General features: G+C 39.9%; 1 protein-coding gene across 2 annotated transcripts; it reads right to left on the bottom strand.

Annotated features, from left to right (window-relative positions):
- Window positions 1–1,958: 1,958 nt before the first annotated feature.
- On the bottom strand, window positions 1,959–25,657 carry LOC119734803. 2 transcript variants are annotated; one of them, XM_038208369.1, is made up of 21 exons: window positions 25,407–25,657; window positions 20,808–20,898; window positions 19,847–19,977; window positions 18,934–18,973; window positions 18,694–18,740; window positions 17,565–17,679; window positions 16,852–16,902; window positions 15,923–16,186; window positions 15,570–15,715; window positions 14,552–14,798; window positions 13,267–13,500; window positions 12,147–12,425; window positions 11,557–11,635; window positions 11,248–11,391; window positions 9,705–10,537; window positions 9,256–9,437; window positions 8,381–8,626; window positions 7,127–7,312; window positions 6,063–6,132; window positions 3,119–3,202; window positions 1,959–2,086 (listed from the first exon to the last, which is right to left on the bottom strand). In XM_038208369.1, exons 1-21 carry the CDS (start codon window positions 25,445–25,447, stop codon window positions 1,979–1,981), a joined length of 3,618 nt encoding a protein of 1,205 aa, XP_038064297.1. In that variant the 5' UTR covers window positions 25,448–25,657; the 3' UTR covers window positions 1,959–1,978. The 2 variants fall into 2 exon arrangements, with proteins under 2 accessions (XP_038064297.1, XP_038064298.1); XM_038208370.1 differs by lacking the exon at window positions 6,063–6,132.
- Between the last annotated feature and the right edge of the window lie 811 nt (window positions 25,658–26,468).

Below are 26,468 nucleotides of genomic sequence, written 5' to 3' on the forward strand. Positions count from 1 at the left end.
ATGTAGTCAATTATTTTTGTTATGCTCTGCAGTAATGGTAAATGAATCCACCAAATACAGGCCAATTCTTATTTGGGGACAGAAAAAGTGTTGGGGGGGGGGGCAATTGATATGATACCCCCAGCTACGTGAACTATGCAACAAATAATTTCCTATGTAAACCACATACATTGTACACAGAAAATTAAGCTTCAGTGGAATGTAAACAGGGTTTTAGCATCAATATTTTTTCTTTATTTAGAAAATTCACACACAGCGAAAGACTATGGAGTATGTTACATTCAAGAAATATACATCAAAGTTTGGAGGACTGAGTTAAATCAAATGCTTTCTTTTCTGAACACACACAAATATATACATGTACAACCTTAATTAGCTGAACAACTAAATCAATGCATAGGATTTTTTTTTTAATTTGAAATAACTGATACTTTCAAAATTACAAAATGGGAAAATACTGCGTTTCACAACAAATTTGTGCTAACCATACTTTAAATACCAACTACACGTGCCTAAATTTGGACGGAGTCAAAAATGAATATCTATCCACAAATATACATAAACTATATGTAGCTGTTGCATGTTTCAATCAAACTCATACATGAAACAGTTGTGATTAAAAGACATAATGGATTTAAATGCAGCTATTCTCATTACACAGAATATCACTAAAAATTTAATGTCTAAACAAGTTGCAATTCTAAAAAAGTACCACTAAATTAAAGGGAAAATACAACATTTGCAAACATCAAAAAATAAAACTACCAAATCATTTTGAAATACCTTGCTGGACTGTTAGTGAATGACAGTGTAAAGCATCCTGTAAAATCATGGCACCTGGTATACTGTCATTTTCAAGAAAAGTGGTATTTTTGTATCAATTTCCAACGCTGATCGGCCGATCAGCGTTGGAAACAACTGGCTTTTTTTCAAATACTGGCCCCAATTGACCATCACACTTGTTTGCAATCGATTACAAACCTATGAACGGGTACGAGCCAGCTAGACTGGTTCCCTGACCTTACAATTCCCCAATGTATGTTAAAGGCTCTGTTTCTTCTTATATGGAGTCAGGGAACCAGACTACAGGAAAATGATCGTTTTTCTTGGTTTTTATAGCATTTTCAAACACAAAACCTCAAAAAAGTCAGTGTAACTATATTTGCTATATATTTCCAACCCCCCAATTCCATCCATTTATGAAAATTACAGCAAAAGCAAATGATGTATATTCCCTTTAACACAGCTAGGTCCTATAGCATGATCAAGTTGACTTTATCTTGAGTAAAATCTTGCAAAGATGCAGTTCATATCTTGTATGATGGCGTATTTTAAAATCTTAAAATAAAAATCACCTTACTTCTGGAATTAACATCCTTTATTATATCCAAAATATTCTACTTCAACTTCCGATATTCAACTACAATAAAAAACAATTCCCATGATGTTTTCAGTCCTTTAAGCTAAGATCACACTATGATTTTGTGCAATGCATAGAAATCGTTTCACTTTTCTTGCTATCTCAAGTATTAAAATTATATTTATTCTAAAATAAACCAAATTTGAGCCTTTAAAAAAAAAGCAAAGATGACAATTACTTAAAATCGGTCTTAAAATCAGATTCAGTGGAATGTTTTTTTGACAGAGAAAAGTATTTCAGACAGAAAAGCAGTTTTGTTTTACCTATTTCATACAAAACTGCTGAATTCTAAAATGAAAATTTGTAGATTTTCGAAACTATGATAAAAAAGGCCCTATCTGTACAATGAACCAAGGAAGTAAAGATACATAGAAACAAATAAACTGAGAACATTTGCAGTCAATAACAATGAACCTGATTGATGAAAAGTAAATTAAACATTATTTATTTAAAACAAAATAGGCTTAAGCGATTAAATTTACTTAATACCCTTTTTTCAGCCTCTTGGAAGTTTGAATAAAATCTGGAATTTTTTGGGGGGAGCTGGTTCAATCAGCCCTATTGCTGCGCTTCGTCATCCGAATACTCGGCCCGGATGCTGTCCAGGAAACTCTTCCCAGAGCTGTTCATGCGCTCCTGTTGGTCCTTGAAGGATTTCTTCCTCTCCTGAAAATTGTCCAAAAAAGGCAGAAATTAATGACTGAATTTGCTCTATGATAAGCCAACCCTGAAAGTGAAGTTATATGTGTTTATTTTTGAGATAAGGTCAAAAAAAAAAAATTTGGTCTCTGGTCAGACCAAAGTTCCGGAATTCACGCGGCCACGCGGCTTTTTTTTTTTTTGGGTGCTTTTTTCTTCTTTTTTCTTCAAGCTTGGATTGTACAGACAAGGTGGGGTACTATTTTGCTTTTTTGGTGTCCTCATGTTCATTGGTGTCCTCCATAATTTGTCTTGGTGCTTTCGATCATTTGCCTTGGTGCAATTTCCCATTCCTTGGTGCTCTTTGGTAAAATTGAGGAGGTGCAGAGGGCGCTGTTGGAGCTACCGCGGAACATTTTGGAAAAAAAAAAAAGATCGACGCGCATGATTAAAATCGAAGCGCGCGCTGACCAGAGACCCACTTATTTTTTTTTTTGGCCTCAGGGACAAGATTCCTCTAAGGTTTCAAATCCATTCAAAAGTCGCTGGTGAGATTAGTGAAAATGTAAAAATCCACGAAAAAGTCTGAGGGCCCAGAGCAAAATAGGATCTACAATGTTGTATTTGACTAAATGCTTAAACCCCTTTTTAAAACCATGTTTTTTGGTTCTATAAAACTTTTATTGGTAAAAGCGCCTTTTATTGTAAAACCTGTTGGAATTCCATATTTCAAGAGGGATTTTTTGAGAAATCCTGAAATCTTGTAAAAAACAAAAATCCTGAAACAAAATCCTGAAATCAGGAAAATTTCTGACAAATTTCACTGCTGAAATTTACTGGTTTTATTCTTTTATATGTTTAAAAAATTGGTTTTCATATTAGCCATTAATGAAAATGCCATGGCAACTGTGACATTCAGTTTATATTTGTTTATACTTTCTAGTTTGAAAATGGCCAGTAATGGGGGAAGTAAAACCGCCATGGAGTTAATACATGTATGTGTCTGCCATTACTGGGGCCATCATGAGCGTAAAGCAATAAAAAAAGAAGTTTACTCACCAGGACTGCATGTTTCTGTTCTTCTTTGTGTTTTGCTGCAACACTGTCCAGCTTGTCTTCTTCATCAGATGCTTGTTGGCCGTCCTGGAAGATAAAATTCATATGGAAAAAATGCCTTATCATTTTAGTGTCCTGAAATTTATTTCTTGCGGATCAAGTCAGCCTGATATAAAAATAATAACAACATTGGATGGCTTTTTTTTGCGGGGGATACAAGAGTATATTGCACTTGCTATAACAATATTGCACGAGTCGAAAAATATTGTTACAGCTCGTGCAATATATTCTTATATCCCCCAAAAAGCCATCCGCATATAAACATATCATGGAGCCTTAAAAACAATAATGTTTCCCTAGGATGAATATGCTGTGGCGATTGAAAAATGTCCAAACAATGTGTGTTTTTTCATGTTATGCTACTTCATGAAAGGGTGCATGTTATAAAGTTATTAGAGTTAGATATATCACCTTAATCTAGAATGTTTAAATAATACTTAGCAAAACATTAGCATGTGCAATATTGAGTTTAAAGATTAGGCCAAAAAAGTTGGGTGTTTACGGTAAAATGCCCTAAACATTATTCAGGTAGGTAGGAAGGAAAATATAACATTTTTTATGTTTCTCTGTTAGTCTTTTATGCTTCCTTTATATCAGCATTCTGTAGAATTAACTTGTTTAACTGCATAATTAACCAATAAAACACACACAAAAATGCGTCTAGGGAAGACTTTATATATTTTCAAAACATACTGTATTTTAAAGTTGTTTGCCAAATGTGGCAATAGAAAGTTTAAGGCTGGCAACTAAGCCTAAAAAAGCCAGGTGGATTGAGTTACCATAAACACATATTTTTTTTAGGCTTTTAATAAAAGAAAATAAAGATCCAAAAATAAGCAATTTTAAGTGGAAATGGGTGTGTTTTTTAATCTAAATTGCCTGTAAACTTTGAACTCTTCAAAACAATGAATTCCGTGGACATGATACCATGGACCATACACAAATGGAAAATAAAAAACACATCAATGATAATGCAGAATTCAAAGAATCACAAGTTGCCGACCATGAAACACGCATGCATGATACATTTCAGAACCCATTCACTTCACTTGAATAAAAAAAAAACCAAATGTAACGAAACTGTTTGCGAACCTGTTAAATTCTAGATGCTGCGTGCGGTACTGATTTGATACAATACGGCCATTATGTGAGTGAAATGTTGACAACATGTTTATTTTTAATGTGATGTATTTTTAAAGGGAATGTACATCATTGGCTTTTGCTGTAATTTTCAGAAATGAACTATTTGAGGCGTTAGTATAATAGATCAAATATTGTTTAACTGACAGGTTTGAAGTTTTGTGTTCGAAAATGCTTGAAAAACCAAGAAAAAGCAAAAATGTTTAAGTAGTCTGGTTCCCTGACTCCACTAAAGATAAAATGGATCAATTTATAGATGTCGGAAAATTGTAAGGTAAGGGAATCAGTCTAGCTGGCCTGCACCCGTTCATGAACATGGAACCAATGATAGCAAACAAAATTTGGACGGAAAAAAATTGTAAATTTGGAGCAGTAGTTGAAAAATAGTTAGGTTTTTCCAACGGTGGTCGGCTGACCACCGTTGGAAATGTATATAAAAATACCATTCTCTTGAAAACGACTTGACACCAGGTGCCATAATTTTACAGGATGCTTTAGACTGTCATTTACCAACATCCTAGTAAGGTATTTCGTAAAAAACTTGGTAGTTTTATTTTTCGATGATTGCAAATGTTGTATATTCCCTTTAAGGGGGACTGTGTTCTTGAAGGAGCTCTTTAAGACTCCTTTTGTCGTGGCGAATTATAATTTTTTAGCTTGGAAATTGTTTGTGTATAGAGCAATGATATTTTTCACATCAATCGCGCACAATAACGTGCTGTGTCACGACAAGTTATTTGATACGCTGTGGAGATCATCTTTTTTTTTTGTTAGCAAGCAAATTATGTTGAACCACACCATTACAACAGACATTAAAACTTCCGCTGTAGAAAAGAAGCAGTCAGAGGTTTTGTAACATGCACTTCAAGCAAGCCTAAAAACTAAAGATTCACATTTCTGCACTACAATGGAATGAACGAACGGAAACTAAAGGTGGATTAATGAATTATGGAGGGGAAAAGCTAGTAGCTTACTAATGAAAGGATGGTATATGTAGTTGGACGCCTGTTAGTGGGTTCTCAAAGGGTGAAATTATGGCCAGACATCTAACACTGTCCGACCATTTTTGTTCAAAAAACAAAAGTCAGCTATATATTTTGTTCCATTACTGAATTCTGAGACAGTGCAGGAATTTGAAGTTTTCCATGTGATGGCTCACAATCGATTTTGTTTAGGCACTTTTCTTTGTTTTTAATTTCTGGTATTGTAGTTGAATCTTTTTCTGAGTCCATGCTGAATACTGAACTATAAAGAAGAAATTTAACCGGAAGGAACGCGACAGCTTATGGTAAAATTAGGGTAGAAAATTGAGCATTTGACAGAGAGAGTTCTGAAAATGTCCAAGAATGTGTGCACAAGCAGACTTGGACAACATTAACCCTAACAGAACTCAACCCATCAAACCTCAACGACATCTTTTGGTGGAATCTGTCAGGATGGGTACAGTACCCCTAAACTGACTGTCTTTTACATTGGGTTGGCACACCTCCAGAAACTCAGTCAGAAATATGTGTGTACAGTTTCCCATATGGTACTGGAATATGCCAGGATAGGTATGGTTCCTAATAAATCATGCTAGGGAGTCTTTTTTGTAGGTGTATGCATATTAACATTTTGTCAGTACAGTGTTAGAACACTCACAGCCCTACTCAATACTCAGTCAGCACAGTCTCAGAAAAAGGAGAACTACTTCCGGGCTTTTGGGGGTCTAATTTCACCCTTTGAATTCAACAAGGTGTAGGCGTACCTTGTCCGTGTCTTTCTCGCTATCTGAGGCCGAGAGGGAACGCCGATTCTGAGAACCCATGCTGGGGGATCTGTGGACACCACAAATTAGAGGAGTTTTTTTTGGTTGGGAGGTTGGTTTGTCTATATCTTTAGAGGACTTTTCCAAAATGTATATTTTTTCTTATTTTTTTTTGTATTTACAACTTCAGTCTAAGTTAACTTTGTGTTAGGTTTCGAGCCCTAGTACAAATCGGTTGATAATTTTGTTATGATGTTCGTATTTGAAAAGTTATCAACATGCTTGGAACTGCTTGAAGCTGGAGTTCATTTTAAGGTTTTTTTTTATTTAGCTGATGATCGCCAAAAGCTGCCACACTTTCATTCAAACTACATTTAGGGCAATTATTCAGCTTATTTGTAACAAGTTCATAACCAGTAGAAGGGGGGGGGGGGGGGGGGGGGGACAAGGGGGCATCTCACCCACCCCACCCCCCCTTCCCAGTTTTTTTTCCCTTTGCTCATTTACCATTTTCAAAGATTTTCTGCCGCCATTGATAGAGTTTGAAAGAAGCACAGAAACTCTTGGAAGGTGTTTCACAGTATCATTATCAGTCCTCTCAATACAAATTAACTTGACAGGATCATAGGATCATTTGCTGTTCATGCATTTTGTTTGTTTCCAATAAATAACACTACTCAAAATCCAAAGAAAAACCTTACAAAACTTTTCCTGTTGAAGTTTCAGCTCAGTGGATACTACACTTTTTCGAGAAAAAAGTGAAAACACATGCACAACCTTTTGATCACAAAACACTATTCCGTGAATTAAAACTTTTTATTCCAAAAGTCAGTCAACTGACAGACTGTTGGAAGTCACCTACATTTCTTGATTTCTTCTAAATGACAGCAAGCCAGACGGAATAATTTCACGGGGTGTTCTGTACCAGTACGCTCTTCAATCCAAGTAAGCTTTTTGAAAATAATTCGCTAGGTTACTTTAGGGATAGATGCAAATGATCCCATGCCTTTAACCAGGCCTTTAAAAAAATTAGAAAATTTATCGCAAGTTTGCAACACTCTCACCTGCTTCTTAGCATGGCCAGGGAGCTGTCCTGTCTTTTCAGTTCCCGTTGACATGATGTCAGGAAGGTCACGACCTCGTTGTGCTGGTACTCCTCCGCCAGGTCGTACGCCGTGCGCCCCATGTTGTCGATGACGTCCAGGGGCGCGTTATTGGCCACTAACCACTTGGTGCATTCAAGATGACCACTGGAATAAGAAAAATCAAGCAAACAATTATACTTCAGTAATAACTAAATGTGTACGTGCCATAAATTTCCACATCATAATCACTTGTTTAAAATTGAAGTTGAGAAAACCTAAGGCCATGCCGTAGCCATGCGCGTCGGCAAAATGAAAAAGTTTTTTTTTCAATGAAAGATGATGTCTCAAACCGCCAAACTCACTGGTTTGACTGGAATCCTGCTGCTGCACAATTTTAACGTGTTTTTAGATTGGGTTATGGTCGAGAATAAGCTTTATGTGGCCTCTCTGGACTCCCATATATTTGCACTAAGTTTAGTCGGGCACCATTTGCAGTCATCAGCCGACATTTAAAGCAAAAAAATCAGGTGAAAAAAAAAAAAAAAGCCGCGTCGCCGCACCACTTTTTGGGCAAGCTCCATACCAGAAACCGGAGACTTTTTTTTTGGGCCTAACGTCATCCGCACCATCCACTAAAAGTGGGTATCTCAAGCTAGCTGTAGCCAGCTCTTAATGCTGTGCCAATGCTGGCACTACTCTAAACTTCAAAGTTGAAAGACTCGTGTAATATGGGGTACAACGAATGTCATTTTGAAACAGGTGAGGAATTTGACACCTGGTTCAATGATTACTTTTGAATGATTACAAATGAATTTACTGTGTACGGATAGACAGCTGTGTTAACCAACCATCAAGATCACACGCTCAGCAGAAGTTGTTCAGGAAAATCACGCTGTGCAATTCTGGTGGCAGCAAAATGTGCCAACAATCCCGATATCTACCGCCAACTTTCGAAGGAATTTCAAACCCTAGTTTTTTAAAAATCATACTTAACATATTTTGCAACCACCTGTTTGCCAGCTCTGGCTCGACCCCAGACCAGGATAATTGGCCTGGTCGAGGGCAGGTAAAAGCTGGACTTGGGCTAGCTAGCTGTGGAATAGCATTAGCTAGCTTTGGCATGCCAGCCCTGGCCCAGTCTGTTTTTGCCAACTCTTAGTCATTTTAGACCAGACCTGGGCCAAAGGTCTGCTGCTAATTACCTGGAAAGGTTTCGAAACTCCCCAAACCTACCTCATAGCAGCCATGTGTAGCGGCGTCTGCTCGTCCACTGTGCGGCAGTCTACAGTCATCCCCATAGCGGTTAGCACCTTGACCACGGCCACGTGTCCGTTCATTGCAGCCATGTGCATTGCTGTGTAGCCAGTCGGCGTTAGGTCGTTGATGTTGACGTCATTGGCTGCCAGGTACTTGACAAGGGCTAGCCGGCCGTTGGCCGAGGCGATGTGGAGGGGCGTCCAGCCTCTCTCGTCCGGTGTGCTGTGGTGGGTGGGGGGGGGGGGGGGGGGAGGGAGGGGGAATGAAAAATTAACTCCATGAATGAGGAACTGATAAATTAAATTGTTAGGCGTTAATATTTTCAAATGAAGCAAAACAGTGCAAATAAAAAAACACTCAAATTTGCTTCCCCAAGCCTTTTATCAGATTGCTATACACATGATCAGTCTGATTTTATTTATTGCGAAAAAAAAATCACAGAATCTTAGGGTTTACGGACACTGTGCCGCTATCCAAAATTGAAATGTTGCATCAGAAGAAGAAATGGGGGCAGGCAGGGGAGAAATCCCATCCCCATATTTATTGTTGAAAATTATGTCTTCCCCGCGGTAAACCATGGACTATCACAATCCAATACCACACCAGCCAAGTCCTTGCCTGACAAAAATGTGACCAAACAAAAATTGTACACAAACATCAGTCGAAAATGCTGTTATTACCCTCGTCAAAGATGTTTAAGATTAAATTCAAAACATTGCGCAGCTAAGCCAAGTTTTGTGAAATCTATCGCAAGTTTATCGCGCAGCTGCACAACAAATTTGTTTGAACAGAACCGTTTCGTGAAATTGGCCGCTGGTCCATTGTTAGAGTTGACATTGACAAGGACTTACTTAATGAGTTCAGCATTGTGCTGTACCAGCTTTCTGACCCTGTCGAGATCCCCCTTCTTGCAGCACTGGTGGACGGATGGTCCGTCCAGTAAGGATTCCTCCTCCTGTCTCTGCTTCTCCTCATCGGCTAGCCTGGCCGCCTCCTCTTGCTCATGCTGATGCTCTTTCATCTTCAGCGCAGCCTGATGAGATGGGGAAAAGTGTCAGGGTTAGATAGGGAAAAGCTTGTAATTATCAAAGCAGAGATGAAACTGGCCTACGAAAAAAAAAAATTGAAAATAGGCCGAAAAAATTTGTGTTCACAATCTGGGCAGCACGCATGATGTACATGTATGTACATCAATAAACTTACAGTACAATTTTCGGACACAACTCCTTGTCTTGTGTTTGCATGTTTAGAAATTTTACGATGTGAAAAATGTTCAGTGAACACTACAATGAAACATTACCTTGAAGCCAGTCATGTAATCTGAATTATCCTTGTCTTCTGGTTTGGTTGAACCCTCGTCACTCGGTCCCTTTGGTTTTGGCACATCTTTTGTTTCAGTCTTTTCACTTGTCACAGATTTCTTGGATACACTGTCTGATTGGGAGACACTTCCGCGCGACGATCTATCATCACCATCTTCTTCATGACTACTGTCAACATCACGTGCTGTCCTGTTATCCTTTTCAGATGGCGCAGCATCAGTGTCCTCATTCGGGAAATGCACAGTGTTTTCCTCCTTTGGCGCTTTGCCGCTACGATCCCTGTACCGCCCGCTTCCGATGGAGCCGCTTTTGCTCTCCCCGTCGGCCTTGCGATCGTCGGACGAGCTGTCGCTTCCCGAGCTGCTTCCGGATCCACTTCCACTTCCGGAAGAGCTTCCTGATCCACTGGAGCCACTTCCGCTATCACTGCCATTGTCGTCATCGCCACTATCGGAATCACTCCGGGAAGACCGCTCGGAATCCGATTCCGTGTCAGAGTCTGTGTCGTCGGTACCCGTCGTTGTCACCGGTGTCCGGGGCTTCCTACGGGACTTCCCTTTGCCTTTCCCCTTCTTGCTGCTCTTCTTTCGCTTGTGCTTTCTCCTGACACGGGAACTGGCGTCCGAGTGATCAGAGCGGTCAGTGTGACGGCTAGGGGGTCTCCGGGGTTGGGGACCGGTAGGGACGAAGTGACCGTCTGAGGCCGTCACCTGGTGCAGGCGCAGGTCGGTGTCCGTGTAGGTGCTGCTGTCGGGGCTCTTCTCTGCATAGTCACTGTGGTCGGCTTCCGACTGGGAACTGGAAGACACATCTGGTTTAAAAAAAAAGAAAAAAGTTTTAGCTTATTAAGGGTGGCATGGGAGGCTTGTGCGTAAGACGCTTGCCTCTCACCACTGTGGCCCTGGTCCGATTCCTGGTTCGGACCATACGCAAGTACAGTTGTGTGTTGGTTCTCTCCTGTGCCACAAGGGTTTTTTTCCGGGCCCTCCGGTTTTCCCCCCTCGGGAAAAATCAAACACTTTTTATCTTAGGCTGTGCTCCGTGGTCATATTGGTCGATGTGGCTGGCTGCCAGAGGCACCTTTACATGCCAGCGGCTCAATCAGGTTGTAGTCGCATCCTTCGCAATTCAGCTTCTCAGCTGCCAGTAAGGATGACTAGCCTCCCAAATTATTATTATTAAACTCTTATTAAATGTGTCAATTGAAATCTGAAATGCTCACAGAGTCATTCAAAGTGTGGTCCAAGATGATTACTTTTTTTGAATTTTTTTTTTTCATTATTAACACTTTTCATGACGTAATCACCCAGTGACACTCACAAAACCCTAAAATTAAAAAAAAATCAAATCAAATAGTTATGAAACTCTTTTTAGGGGAGGAGAGATGTTATTATCACGTCTTGCATGGCTTGAGAGAGCTGTCACATCTAGATGCTTGCTGACATGAGCATTTCATGAACGATTACAAGTTTGGTCATTAAAGGGCCAAAAAGTACCAAATCTGCTGACGGCTCTACTCACCCATGATGATATTGGTCACTGGTATTGTCCTAACCGTCTGTCCGTCCTCATCCTGGGCCGACAGCCATCGCTCGCACAGAAACTCATAGGTGACGTCGTCTCCGTACTCACGGATCAAGACTTTGTCGAGGAACCACCCGCAACCTGAAAGAGCAAGAAAGACAGTAGTTGAGTGTTTGGTGGAAGGAACAATGGTGCTATATGACATTTAAGAGATGTGACATTTAAGCTATAGTTATAAATAACAATCTGTGTATCTTTATTTAGGAGTAGGTTGCCTCAAAAATGAAATTATAGCCAACAACTTACCAAGTTCTGTTTTGTCATGGCCAATGCAGATGCACTCTATTTTGCCGACATAATAAGACTCCACTTTGAAGACATCGATCTGTACACAGAAATTTATTATAGAAAAAAAAGCTTTGTAAATTGATCATAAACCTCAAATCTGGTGACCAGTGAAGTTTTGATTTAAAAGAAAAACAATCTTATTATTTAAGAAAAAGTATGTAGGCCCTAGATCATAGAGCTTGAAGTCAGCCAGCAAATATGTCTGGTTTTACTTTTTTGGGAAAAAAAAAACATATCCTTAAGTCTTAAAACATTTCTTAGAATGTTCAGAGACATGAAATAAAATTTAATCAACATATTCAGCAGAATATTCATTGGTGAATGGCAAAACCTAAAATTAAAATTAAATTGGAATCTTTTGGTCTTTTGTTTTTTATAAGAACTGAATAACCCATTCGTGACCGAGAGCTTGAAAGAATAAAGTCACAGGAAATTCACAAGTTTTTGTTCATGCAAGCTCTGAAAACCGAGATAAGGAGCTTATCAAAAATTATGTTGCTAATGGCCGGTCTGTTAAAAAATCAAAGAAAGTTGACCTTTGACCTCACCTGACCCTTCTGGAACTTGACCTTTTTGCCATCCTTTGTGTCCTTCGACTGCTTGAGCTTAATCTTCCCCGTGTTGCCTTTCTCTCCGTAGAGCGTGACATGGACGTCGGCCCTGGTACTCGCCCCCAGCCGGTTCCCCGTGTGGATGGACAGCTCGTAGATGGTCCGCTTGCCGGACTTGAGTCGGGGACCATGCTTCAGGAACTCATAGTCTTCCTCTGGTTCGGGTTCGGGCTCCGGAGGAGGGGGCGGGGACGGGGGTGGGGGTGGAGGGTCGACCTAGATTAGGAAAAAAAAACAAAGATGGTATAAAATCACATCTGATTTTGATTTATGGAGCCCCACAATCCAAAGGTTACTTAATATCCGACTCAGGTGGAACCCTGACAGGGAACATGGTGTTTGTGTTCTTGGGCAAGACACTTTACTTCAATTGCCAATTACTTCAATAGGAGCCTATTTACAACACACTGCAGGAAAGTCATCACACTGAGGCAATGAGGGACGACACTCACATTCAGTGTTCCTGTTTGACACAAGATCACTGAGCACGGCAAAAGTGTTACAATGGTGCACTGAACAAGCAACAAGTACAGAGCAGGATTCCACTGGTTTTTCCATGATTTGTTCCTTGGAAACTCAATCTTCCATGACTTCATGATTTTTCCATGATTTGTCCATTGCTTTCAATGATATAGCTTGGAAGTCCAGGATTTTCTTAAGATTGTCCACGATTGTGGGAACCCTGAAGATTTCTTTGGGACAAACTTCTACAGGGCGAGTAAAAAAAAAAAGGAAACCCAAATGGCCGGACCATTTTATTAATTAAGTTCTGCATGTGGCACTTTCAAAATCTAGGTATGAAAGCCCAATTAATAAGCTTTCTTTTAGTACAAGAATCATCCAAGTCATTCACACACTTTTCAAGTTACAGAATTTTAAACACAACCACCATTTTAAAGTGCTGCCCACAAATCACAAAAAAAGGTGGTGTTCTTTCGGCAAAATGATAACAGTTCAAACACATCCCTATGTGAATTGTTTTCGTTTTGCTGAAAGAACACTTGGCGAGGAGAAGATTAACCATGTTGACATTTTTGTGAGGACGGAATTAACATACCTGTACACCCATCTCATTTGGCGGCTCCACTTGACAAGCCACCTCCGGCTGATGGACCTCCGTCTGCGTCTCCATGTTCATGATGGGCGTGGTCTGGCAGTACACCTCCGGGTAGGTCTGGGTGCTGATAGTGGGCTGAGGAGGGACCGTCTGGGTGGAGACCTCTGGCGGGGGGACCACGGTCTGGGTGCCTAATGTGATGGGGGGCGGGGCTGTCTGGATTGCCATGTCGGCCTGGTAAGTAGGAACGAAAAAATCTCGTTGTAATTGGTTGAATGTTTAGTGTAACTTCCAGGCCCGATGCGAGGTTTACCGTTTACTAATAAAGTAGGTTTTTTAGGTTTGAAGATATTTTTGATTCCAGCACTGGGAGGCAGATTAAATGAATATTCATAAGGAGGGCTCATTTTTAAACATTTGGGAAAATTTATGAATTTTGAATATTTTTTTTCAAATGTTTAAATATAATAATGAGTATTTCTATTAAGTCCATATCCACCTAAAGATAGGCACTCATGGTGCTGCAACGAAAGAGTACCTCATACGCCGTTCATTTCTAATGGTCCTGACCCTTCCCTATCTAGCTGGCAATTCCAAGAAGGCCAGCCCAGCAGTCAAAATAAATCTAGTGACTGTTTTTGACAGTTGAGTGCTCCCTGCCTTCAGAAAGCAGGATTGACTGGCTGTGATTGGTATGAAACCTGATGTAGCTATGCTTTGATTGTAGGAGACTGATAGCTAGAGAGAGGCTAAAACTTTTCTTGTATGTGCTTGGGAGTACGTAAACGCTGGCAATTGTGGACTAGGGACAAAAGGGTTAGGTCACAAAGGGTCCACGATTGACTGATAGTCCACGATTGAAATTCGTGTACAAACCAATGAGAGAGCGGTTGCTAAAAATTACAAACAAAGGAATGAGGATTAGGGACAACACGGGGTCCACGATTGCTGGGCTTACAAAGATAAATGTGTTGGTGTGGGTGTATGTGTTTTATGGCACATTGCGGTATTTTCATGGGCCCTCAAATTTTTTCGTAAGTCTTAGGCACTGTGACGTGCCCATTGGATAATCTGGGCCTGGTCACAGTGCCTACAGAAAAATATGATGCGACGGTTGGTGACTAGCCTGTGTAAAAGGCATGGCAAGGGAACACAATTGATTGTTTGACTGTCTGTAACTGGCCAAACAAACAGATTACTATGCCACACACAACAGGCAACTAATAATCTTGAATGAATACCGCCCCAAAAAATTGTACATGCATGAGAACCCCCACATCCATACCTGGTAAGGGTCGGTCATGCTCTCCTCCGTGTTGGCTCTGCGCGTCTGCGTGTCCTTCGTGTTGTCTTTATCCTCCACCGTTTGACAGCTCATCTCTCTGCCCGTCTGGGTGGTGTTGTCGATGCTGTGCAGGATGTCATCCCCCTGGCTGACGGTATCGCCTCGCTCGTCCTCCTCTTCTTCTTCTTCTTCATCGTCGACTTCGTAGTCATTGTGGTTGTTCATGTCCACCTTGGACATCTGAATGCTGCAATCAGATAATTTTGTTTTAATTTCTTAAGATATTTGCTTAACCCTAACCCCCTAGGCCCTTGTTGCTTACAACCATCCTCAATCCTCCAAAATTTTGCAACTCCGCCTCAATTTTCAAAATTGTCAGACAGTCCTGCCTCAAAATGCATGCATCCTCAATCCTCCAAAATCCTCATCCCAAAACTTTGCACTCGTGTTTAAATGAAGGATAACCAACGCCAAATCCTTCAAAATCATCAGACAGTCCTGCCTCAAAATGCATTCATCCTCAATCCTCCAAAATCCTCTTGTGCTTCAATCACCATTCATCCTCAATCCTCCAAAATCCTCATGTGCTTCAATCACCATTCATCCTCAATCCTCCAGAATCCTCATTTGATTCAATCACCATTCATCCTCAATCCTCTAGAATCCTCCAAAACCGCCAGGAGGATTTTGGAGGAGTGAGGTGGGTTAGGGTTAATGTTTACAAAATTAAATGCAGAGTCAGATCCTTCATCAAGGTCTGCAGTTTAACTATCAAAATAACGGACCTGACACCTAGTGATGGCTTGCGTGATGTACACGTATTCTTCCTTAGTGTTGTAGTCAAGACCACAAGAATGGTAACAAAGAGATCCAGTGCGGGTAAAGTGGCTTGCCCGAGGACACACCATAGCTTGAATTATTAGCCATAAAACAGATCAGCAACAAGAGGCTACTCATAAATTCTATTGGCAAATGAAATGAAGGCAGGATTTGATTGGATATGAATATGATTTCTTACTTGAGCCATTCCGGAGATTGGTTCTTGCCCGAGCCCTTGACGGGAACCAGGATGTTCATGCTGTTGTCCATGGAACCCTCAAACTCATCGTCATCGTAGTCGTCTGGGTCTTGGTCCGACTCCGAGGCCTCGTAATGTCTCGGTTGCTATAAAGAAATCAAACACGACAAACATTGTTACAATACTGCCGTTGCATGAATCAACCCATGGAGCTCTAACCAGGAGAATTTAGGACAGCAAACAGTTAACTAGAGATTGCCAAATGAATGATGACCAAATTAACAAAGAACAAGCCAACGATTTACAATTACAATTTCAGGAAATCTTCGCAAACTTTTGACTTGCACTTTTACCTCTAAATGAAGTTTAATTTTTCTGCCCATTGAGTCGTAACCGTAGCGCGCCGTGCTGGGAGAACTCTTTGCAGCCGATTTGGGCCGTGCCTCCATCGCTGATTTGGGCCGAGGGCGTTCTCCGTATGATGACTTTGGGCGGGTCGGGCGATGGCCGTAGGTAGACTTGGGCCTCTCGGGCCGCGACGGCCGGTGGCCGTAATCCTCGTAGCCGTTGTCGATCATGGGGAGGCTGGACCCTACTCCGCTGTCCACTCTGAAATTCTGGGGGAAAAAATGTACAAATTTAGTCAATAGACTCTAAGTCAGTCACATAGGTTTCATTGAAGATAACTTGTGACTGGTCGCAACGGCTTGGGATGGATCACAAGTCCAGTCCCAAGGTGATCATAAGTCAATTATAGTCCAAGTCACAATACCAGGGGATGGACAATAAATAAACAAACAGAAACAAACTTGGGAGGTTGGGGGGGGGGGGAGGTATCGTCCTTACTCGCAGCAAAGGATGCAGCTACAAAGTGGTCAAGCTAAAGGCATGTAAAGGTGCCTTAGGCTGCTGCCATATGATCCATGCCTTCCCACAGAGCACAGCTAAAAATAAAGTGTTGATTTTTGAGGATGGAGGAAAACTGGAGTACCCAGAGAAAAACCCTTGTGGCCCAGTAGAAGAAACAATGAATAACTCTACTCAAATATGACCTGAGCTGGGAAATGAAACCTGGGCCACAGCGTTGAGAGGCGAGCGCTTTACACACAGTGCCACCCATGCCACAACAAAGAATCTTTACAGTTAATGGAGATGCGCACAAGCTGAAAATCCTTGCTATCAGCTGAAATCGTTAACTGGAATTTTACGGTATAGTTAGCTGGGCCTGTAAAGCGATTGCAATTTTTATGTTTAATATAAATGTCTGCAATTCTAACCATACCTTTCCTGAATGTCGCCGTCCATTCCTTTGCTGGTCTATTGGAATAGTTTCCTAAACAAAAACGAAATCAAGCAGAAGATTTAAGAAAAGCAACGAATGTTGTCTGAATCTGAAAGGTTTTTTCTTTTAAACAGAGAGTGATCTAGGACTTTTTTTTAAATATTTGAAATTTTATAGAATGGGCAAGATGACAAGATTTTTTTGGTTTTTATGTATCCCTTCTCGCCAGCTACAGTCACACATGACAAGTTCTGAAATGTTTCTAGAATGTGAGTTTTTGAATACATGGGTTGAGGATCACCTTTTCATAAGCATACGTGTGATCTGGTACACGGTACCCTGTGGAGACATGTGCACAATAGGGAACAAAAGATTGAATACGTCTCCACAGCGCAATTTTTATAGGTGAATACGTCTCCACAAGGTTATCACGAAATAGATATATGAACTTTACTCAAAAACTAGGAATTTCCAAGGCGTGTTGATTTGTCACAAATGGAAGTATTTTATTGTAAGGGATATTACGTCCAAATTTCAGCCCAGGAAATTAGTTATGTTTAAAATAGGAGCATTTTCAAAGTAGACTTTCAAACTCGAAAACTTTAGTACACATGAATTGAAATGACTCCACAAGGATACAGATTCCAGTATGTGTGAGTAGGGCCCACAAGTTTACGGCCTTGACATTGGTATGCATAAGGTCTATAACTTACCGTAGCAACTAAAAGTTTGGTAGCCGCGTTGACCAATCTCTCCGTCTCTCCTCTGGACAGCTGCGGACCATGGCGAGATCTCAGCAATAGAGGGCCTCCTCGGAAATTGCTTCTCCTGTCAAGATAATGATGAATATTAAAACAAAAATTAAAGGTAAGGCCAAAAAAAAAAATATTCAGTCTCTGGTCAGACCAAAGTTCTGGAATTGATGCGGCGATGCATTTTTTTTTTTTGAAGCTTGGATTGTACAGACAAGGTGGGTACTATTTTGCTTTTGTTGTGTCCTCATATACATTGGGGACCACCATAATTTGCCTTGGTGCCCTCCATCATTTGCCTTGGTGCAATTTCCCCATTCCTTGGTACAAACATTTGAGGAGATGCGGCAATAGAGGGCGCTGCTGTAGCTACCGCGGACAATTTGAAGAAAAAAAAAGGTTGACGCGCATGATTAAAATCAACGCGCGCGCTGACCAGAGACCGACTTATTTTTTTTTTGGCTTAATATACAACATATTTGCAAACATCAAAAAACAAAACTACCAAATTATTATGAAATGCTTTACTTGACTGTAAGTTAATAATAGTCTCAAGCATCCCGTGAAATCATGGCACTTGGTGTGCTGTCATTTTCAAGGAAAAGTGGATTTTTTGTATCAATTTCCAACTTTGAATTTTTTTTTTTTTACTGACCCCAATTTACCTAATTTGGTTAGTTCACAGTTTGTTTGCAATCGGTTACACATCCCTGAACGGGTGCAAGCCAGCTAGTATGGTTCCCTGACCTGACAATTCTCCAATGTCTATAAATTGTTTCGTTTTTGTCTGAAGCAGGGTCAGGGAACAAAACTACAAGAACAGCAGATTTTCCTTGGTTTATCTAGCATCTTTGAACACAAAACTTTAAACAGGTCAGTACAACAATATTTGCTATAAAATATTATTCCTCAAATCCATCCATTTTTGAAAAGTACAGCAAAAGTGAGTTTTGTATATTACCTTTGATCCTGGTCAACTTTCTAAATATGTGTTCTGTCACTACAAAAATGAGCATAAAATCCAGGGTTTTTTTCTTCAAGAAATGAAATACTTGCAAACAACCAATCAAAAAAATCAGTAAAATATTACCTTTTCTTTGGGGGTGGCGTTGCTCTGACAAGATTGGTGTAAGGGCTCTGCAAAAAAATAAAAATAAAATAAAACCACAATAAACACTTGATGAAAGTCTGTTTGAGTTAACACAAATTACTGCTGAAGAGTTAACACAAATTACTGCTGAACAAATCTTTCTCTTTTTATAAAGTTTGTACTTTACATTTTAGAATGTTTTAAAAAGCTTAAGAAACTGGATTTGTTTCTTTAACTCACTGTGAAATGGGATTTATCCATGTAGCGGTCGACATCTCTCCTACAAAAAAAAATAAAAAAAAAAAAAATTTAGAATCATATTAGAAACTAGTGGATTAAATTACAAATTGTATGACCAATACTCAAATGAAATTTGAGCAACAGGGATCTCTGCTCAGTGAAATAACTTATGAATAAAGGAATAAATATGTGCTTAGCCGATTTTAAACAAGTACATTTAAAACCGGCTTGGGGCCTGGATGCGGATTATGCTTAGCCCAGGCCCTAGCCAGTTTTAAACGTACTTGCTTAATACCAGCCAAGCACATACTTATTCCCATTCATAAATACATTTGTAATAAAAAGTCAAAACAAGTGAAAAAATTATATATTTCCAACGATTTTGTTCAACAGATTTACTTCATGTTTTTTTTAAACACGCCTCTAGCTATGTTTTAATAATAATAACATTGGCTAATTCTTGTATAATGCTCATGTCTGTCACGAAGTAACGCTCCTGGCAGTCCAATATTACCCTGGCTTCAGCACGGCTGCCATTACGGTGCTCAAGCATTGAAGGAATTTCTTCCTACCAGGTACCCATTTACTACACCTGGGTGGAGAGAGGCAATCGTACTAAAGTGCCTTGCCCAAGCGCACAAGCACCATGTTCCCCGTCAGGATTCGAACCCATGTACCACGCCACACGAGTTGAACACCGTAACCAATGGTATGTACCTCTCCAAACCACTAAATTTGGACAATCTAAGGGAAAACTCACTTCAAACTTCAAAGAGTTAAGTGTTGCTACTTTGTTGTGAGCTGTGAGGGGCTTTATACAATATGAGGCTCGATTACGATCTTCAATTGTACTCATTCATTTTGTATAAATAGGAGATAAAAAAAAAATAAAAAAATAAAAAACCAGTCCCACCTGACTTTTGATTCCCGTTCCGACTGGCTTGTCCTTGGCTTCATCTGCGCCAGGTGTTTTTTAACCTCGGCGTTTCGAAAATAGTGCTTCAGCGCTCTGTCGTGCAGTCCATCATACAACAGGGTGGGCCGCTGTTGATGATAAAATCCATAGAAACAGGAAATATTAATAAATTACAGGCATTTTGGCATTAATTTGTTAACAAAGATCAAAATTGATTTAGATTATTGTTAACCCTCTACATCATCGGGCCTATAAAATACTTTTTCAACCATCTCAGCTTCAGGAAAGATTATACTATGGGTATTTATACTGTGATTTGTAGAGAAGATCAAAGTTGTTTTGATGATCGAATTAATGTTGCCCCTCATCATCGGGCCTATAAAATATTCCTTCGACCACATCAGTCTCTCGGAAGTATACAACTTAGAATGCTGCCATTTTGGGTGCAAACGGCTGTTCCAAACAACTATCTCTGCCCTTATGGTTGCAAAAACTCCAGAAATGAAGGAAAACCACAGCACTCCAAATATTAAACACTGACGTGAATTGGCAAACCATTGTCAATTTGTCCACAGTTAGCAAATCTTCTTTTTTTTACAGAAAAACAGTCAAAATTTATCCAGAAAAAAAAAAATTGCAAGGCCAATAGCTGCACTGAAAAATTGAGTATTTAAATTTGCCTACGATCCAAAATCAACATGATACACAACTCTACTAATGCATGTGGGTGGAGTAGGAACAATACCCAAATCGCATTAAGGAAAAACCCACGCTGTCATTTCTGTTAAGCTTCATGACAAAACATCTTTATAGAAAAAAAGGTGGATAGAGTTACCGTGGCAACCAAGCATCAGTCTCTGAAAGCGTTCTTCAAAATTGAAAGAGATTCGACCTCCAAACAATTTGTTCTTCCTGATAAATGCGCATCATTAATGAATTATGACAAAATATTACTTACCGGTTTGAGTGTTGGATAGTGCCGTTGGGGTTTATCGGGTCCGGACAAATCAAACGCATCCTCCATTCGTTTGACCTCCATGTAGTATTTCCTGCATCCAAAAATATTCAGTACGTATTTAATACTTTCCATCAGTACCTGTTTTTGTATTGAATTGTTTACTTATTTGACATCAACAGACAAAATACAGACAGAAGTACAAAAACAAGAAATGCCTGGAAAAAGTAGGCAAGGACAGACAAGTTACGTCATTACAATTTTCCATGGAAAAATTTAGTTTGTATTTGAAAAAGTAAGATCTAATTTGCACTGATGTAAATTATAATTTTTTTTTTCGTAATCACTTGGGACAACACTGAGTATACAGACTTACAGTGTTCATAGTGTTCAAATATGTTGGCGAAAGGCAAAACCAAATACTGTATTTGAAAAAGATATGTTTTTCATTACAAAAATACTACTAAATAGTGGTAAAAATTCCGTTTTAGTTTTTTTTCCAAAGCCGAGCCAAAGATTTGTATGATTTATGTTTAACTCAATATGGAAAATAGTATGTACATACTGTACATGTACACAGTTTGAACAGTATTGTGTAAGAAAAATTGTTTTTAATATTGCACTGAAAACATTGCATTTAAACATTGTCATACCACAAATATTTTGAAGAGTTCAACTGTTTATTTGAAGATTTTCTTGGCATTCGAGTATTTATTTGGGAATATTTTGTTTTTAAATAGCCTCCAGGGCCCACCCTGGAGTGTTGAAAAATATGAGTTTGCATTAACAAATAGTGTACAAATACTGTTGAAATGACTCTTGCGAATCAGTATTTGTGGCGTTTGGTCATATAAAAAAGTAATGGTGAGTATCTTGCCTTTTTCGAAAAAATCAAAATTTTCAGCAAAATAATCCTGGCACTTTTTACAAACCGATAAATGTTTTGGAAATTAACTCTTCCAGCTCAGTGTTTAAACATACCGAGGGATTGAAGCAATGTGCTTTTAGCATGTAAAGTACTCTTGAAACACATACAAGTAAGGGGCTACACAATTATCCGTTTTAGAAAATCACAGGTACATTTTGCTTTCAGTACCACATAAAAAAAAAAATACCTGTAGGCCTAGACCAAAGCTTTCAACATGTGAATGGAGCAGATGTGACATTTTTCTCCATGCACGACATATTGCCATGAAGTACGTTCAAGTGCAATTTATACAGGCTTTTCAATTTGTTTGGTGGGAACTCGACTTTGATTGATTTGCTGTTGTAGTGAAGCACGCTTCAATTACAACTGAACCGGAGAAAATGCCACTACTAACTCAAAAGGAAGGGTTTCTATAGTAACACAGGCGCAATTTGCGTCCCTGGTCAGAATTTATTGCATAAATATGATGAGATGCAGATTATTTTACTTATTTCTCAGTTTACATTTTAAAATAATTGTTTCCAAAACATGTATCCGTTTGAAAAAAAAAGTGAAATATTTTCGAATTCATCAAGGGTTTAAGAATAAAAACAATATCTGTTTCTAAAACTCATTTTCACTTTATTGTCTTCTTAAATTGTATATTACACTCAACCAAAAAAGAAAGCCCCCCCCCCTCCAATACTTTTTTGTCTAACTCAAAAACTAAGGAGCACCTCCCGCTCAAATAACGACTAATCAGTACATAAATTCCTTAGCAATCCAGCCATACTCTTTATTGTCCAAAAACAGTGATAATGTGTACAAATTTATGCAATTTATGACAAATAATACCGAAAAAAGTTGCACGTTTGAATACATGCAAGTTGTGGTTGACACTCACCTTGCAGGTATACAAAAGTGCAACTTTTTTTGAGTAGTATTTGTCATAAATTGCACAATTTTGTACACATTATCACTGTTTTTGGCCCAAAAAAAATATATGGCTGGATTGCTAAGGACTTTCTGTACTGATCAGTTGGAATTTGAGCAAGATGTGCCCAGTAGTTTTTGACATATAATGGGAACCACCAACATAGGGCTGGATTGCTCAGTTGGTAGAGCATGGGAATGGCAATCCGGAGGTCGCAGGTTCAAGCCCCGCTCCAGTCAATTTCTTTGTTCAAGATTAAAATTATTATTATAAAGCACCCAATCCGTTTTCATTTGGGGTTTAGTTGAAAATTCCCATTGTGGTTTATTTGAATATAAGTATTCATACACGTAAATACTTAAGACAGTTTACCCATTCCCATTGGTCTAGAGCCTGTCATGTGGCCGATTTTAAACGGTTGATAAAGACATGGCTGGCTGGTCTTAAACACTTTTCCAGTGTCACATGAAATTTAGACTCCTATGAAATCTGGAGTCAGCACCTTTTTACTGGTTGAACTTTCACAATCCTCACATTTGGCCAAAAAAATAATGCGCGTTAATCTTTTTTTCCCCAAAATATTCCGCGGTAGCTCCACAGCGCCCTCTATTTCCGCACCTCCTCAATTTTTTTTTACCAAAGAGCACCAAGGAATGGGAAATTGCACCAAGGCAAATGATCGAAAGCACCAAGGCAAATTATGGAGGACACCAATGTACATGAGGACACCCAAAAAAGCAAAATAGTACCCCATCTTGTCTGTACAATCCAAGCTTGAAAAAAAAAAAAAAGCTGCATGACCTTTGGTCTGACCAGAGACCGGCCTATACAACGGAAACGCAGATCACTTGGGACTTGATGAGTTGTGATTGATTTTTGATGGACTTGTGATGACTAAAACGTTCAAAACTCTGTGGCATCAATATACCCAATACCTGGGGTAAGATCTCTTTGCATCATGTTTACAAGTAGTGATGTTCAGGTGGAAACTTAATCTGCTCAAGTTTTTCGCTCGGTATTTGTGGAAACAAGAGGTTGACCTTGTGCACATGAGAAATATAACGCCATCGGAAAACACCGCAAGGCCAGGCAGGACAGGACAGATGTTCTTTGCAGCATAAAACAACACCTTCATGACAACATCATTCATAAGAAAAGTGCTGCTTGTCGACACATCGTTTGTGATTCACAAAAGTCAAGGCCAAGTGGACAATAGTGGACATCTAAAAGCAGCAATGAAAATGGATAAAAACAGGAACTCTGGACTGAGGTACGTGAAGAATAATTATGAAAAGCTGTCAAAACTAATACACTGCCCTGCCAAATTAAGACCTTGCAGATGGCGTGAAAACTTTTTTCTCCTAATTCACTTCAATGTCATTTCCCCTTTCAGATAGATCCTGCTAGGCCCTCTGAATTTTGTTTTGTTGTTTTTGTATTTCAAGTCAAGCCAGTCAGTGTTAACCAGTTTGCGCCGGAGGCCGTGATAGCACGCACTGGCTGTTTTTTGTGCACAGGCACGGCTGACGGGTTAAGCAACAAGATGGCCTCAACTTGCCTCCGGGTAACATCTAATCCCTGGTGCATTTTGTATACAAAATTTGTTGACGCTTGTTGACGGTTGTTGACGCATTTTAGTAGGACCTCTTGTGTGGGACGTTGTGCACGGCCTATTGTTGTACAATTTATACGCTCCAGTGCACACCACGAAGTTTTGAAATATATGAGGTTTTGACAAGAAATCACTCTTTGGCTGGAAATTTGGCCTTTTGAAAATTTCGAAATTTTCGGCAAAATTAGAACCAGCGCTTAGTGGTCCATTTTCAACTGTAGTGTAGCAGCATTGCCAGAAAAAAAACCGCATAAAAAACATTTCAAATTTTTGGACTTTTATCGACTGACATAACACTAACAACAGCTACAGCATAAAAATTTAATATTTTGGATGTTTACAGTATTTCTTTCACTGAAAATAAACGGATTACAGTCAACCTTGACCGTTTGCCAACTCGACTCGAAACAACTCGACCGTCGTACCAACCTGACCGTTGAACCAACTCGTCCGTTGACCAACTGAACCTCTCTTTGGAGTCAACTCGACCATTTGCCAACTCGACCGTTTGCCATCTTGTCCGTTGTATGTACAAGTCGATAAATCTTGGGTTGCGTGACTTGATTTTTAGTGTGCATAACTACTGTTTCATAGGCCCCCAGACGATAAATGCATGGTACAGGAAACAGCCGTCGCATTTGCAACTCGTTAGCCGTTTTCCCACCAACGTCAAAACGCAAAACGGTAACAACCCGACGTTGGCTGTAGCCTAGACTGTGCCGGGACTACAGTCCGACGTAATTGATTGAACGTGTTGGCTATAAATCATCCCGCCGACGTCGGCGGGAATCTGAATAATATGACGTCGGCCAGAAGAACGACAGCCGACGTCGGCTGACCGTTTTCTTTTTGGCATGTCGATGAACTGCATTCCCACCAACGTCGGCAAGACGGTAAGAGCCCAACGTCCGTTTCAGGGACGTTGGTACGACTTCCGTGCGACTGCTTTTGGCCGACCGCGACCATTTACCGACTTTGCCGACTGATCCCCGACTGAACACGACGTCGGGCCGACGTCAGTGTGCTGGCTGGGGACCTGCTTCGGATTTGTTGACAATAACATTACACATGTTACAATACAGTACACGAACATGAACGTATGACGTGTATGACAGTATGAAGAATCGTGAAAAAGTAAGCAACACTTACAATTTCTTGGCTGTGCTCTTAATCACGTCCTGGGAAGACATTCTGGTGGTTAATTCACTTCTGCAGTCTAAAATTAGGCTGAAAATGCATCAACTTTTTCCGACTTAAAGTGCACGAGTAAGACTGTGTGCACAAATCTCTATGGTACCCAACCGCAGACGACTAAGCCCGTTCCACTTCTTAGCACACGCAGTACGATTCGCCCTAAACAATTATTAGCCACGCTCGGTGGTCGATTATCCTCGTAGTCAAGGCCTCTTCACGACAACACAAACAGGTGTGCGCATCCACCACATGGTTAAAAAGTGCTGCCAAACATCCTATTTTTAAGAAAAGTACGACAAATTTGAGCATTTTTGTCATTTAAGAGATTTCACTGGTGTTTATTTGAAACTTGTTATTGAAATTAATGAAATTGAGGAGATATGGATCTGATTTAAATTTCGTTGCAATTAATTATGCAAATAGTGGATAGATATGAATTGTTTGCGCGTCTCCAGGTGTGGAACTACTTTTGTGATTGCACACAATATGTTCAACAGAGGGCGGTATGTTATTTCTCCGGCCAACAACTTCAGTGCACATATGGGTGCAGACCAGTAAATCGGTCCTAAATTGCCTGCGCCGGCCAAATCACGATTTGCATGCCCTCAAAATCTTCGGTATTTGAGCATGCTGTGGGCCATGAACTTAAGGGATTGTAAAAAATATGGGTGGAAGCCGTGCACAGAACTGAGAGCTTGCAGTTCTGTGTAATTTTGATGTAATTTGGACCCTAAAAGCGCTCTATTTTGCAATGGAGTGTAGGCATCGTTTTTCAAAATGGCGATTGGCTTCAGGACTATTTTGAGGGGTGATCATCTTTAGATGGACATTTCTCCTAAAAGTCATGAGTTGACCCCCAGAAAATTGAAAAGAAAATGAAAGATGATGAAACAAGCTATAATTTGTTGTATGGCTCGAACACCTTGGAGAGTTGTGAGTATTTTTCCCGAATTTTTGAAGTGGGAGCATTTACCATTGGGGTCTATGGAAGTTTATTTACTGGTCTGCTACCATATA

This window comes from Patiria miniata, unplaced genomic scaffold (genome assembly GCF_015706575.1).
Source record: "Patiria miniata isolate m_02_andy unplaced genomic scaffold, ASM1570657v1 HiC_scaffold_28, whole genome shotgun sequence".
In the NCBI taxonomy this organism is placed as follows: domain Eukaryota; kingdom Metazoa; phylum Echinodermata; class Asteroidea; order Valvatida; family Asterinidae; genus Patiria; species Patiria miniata.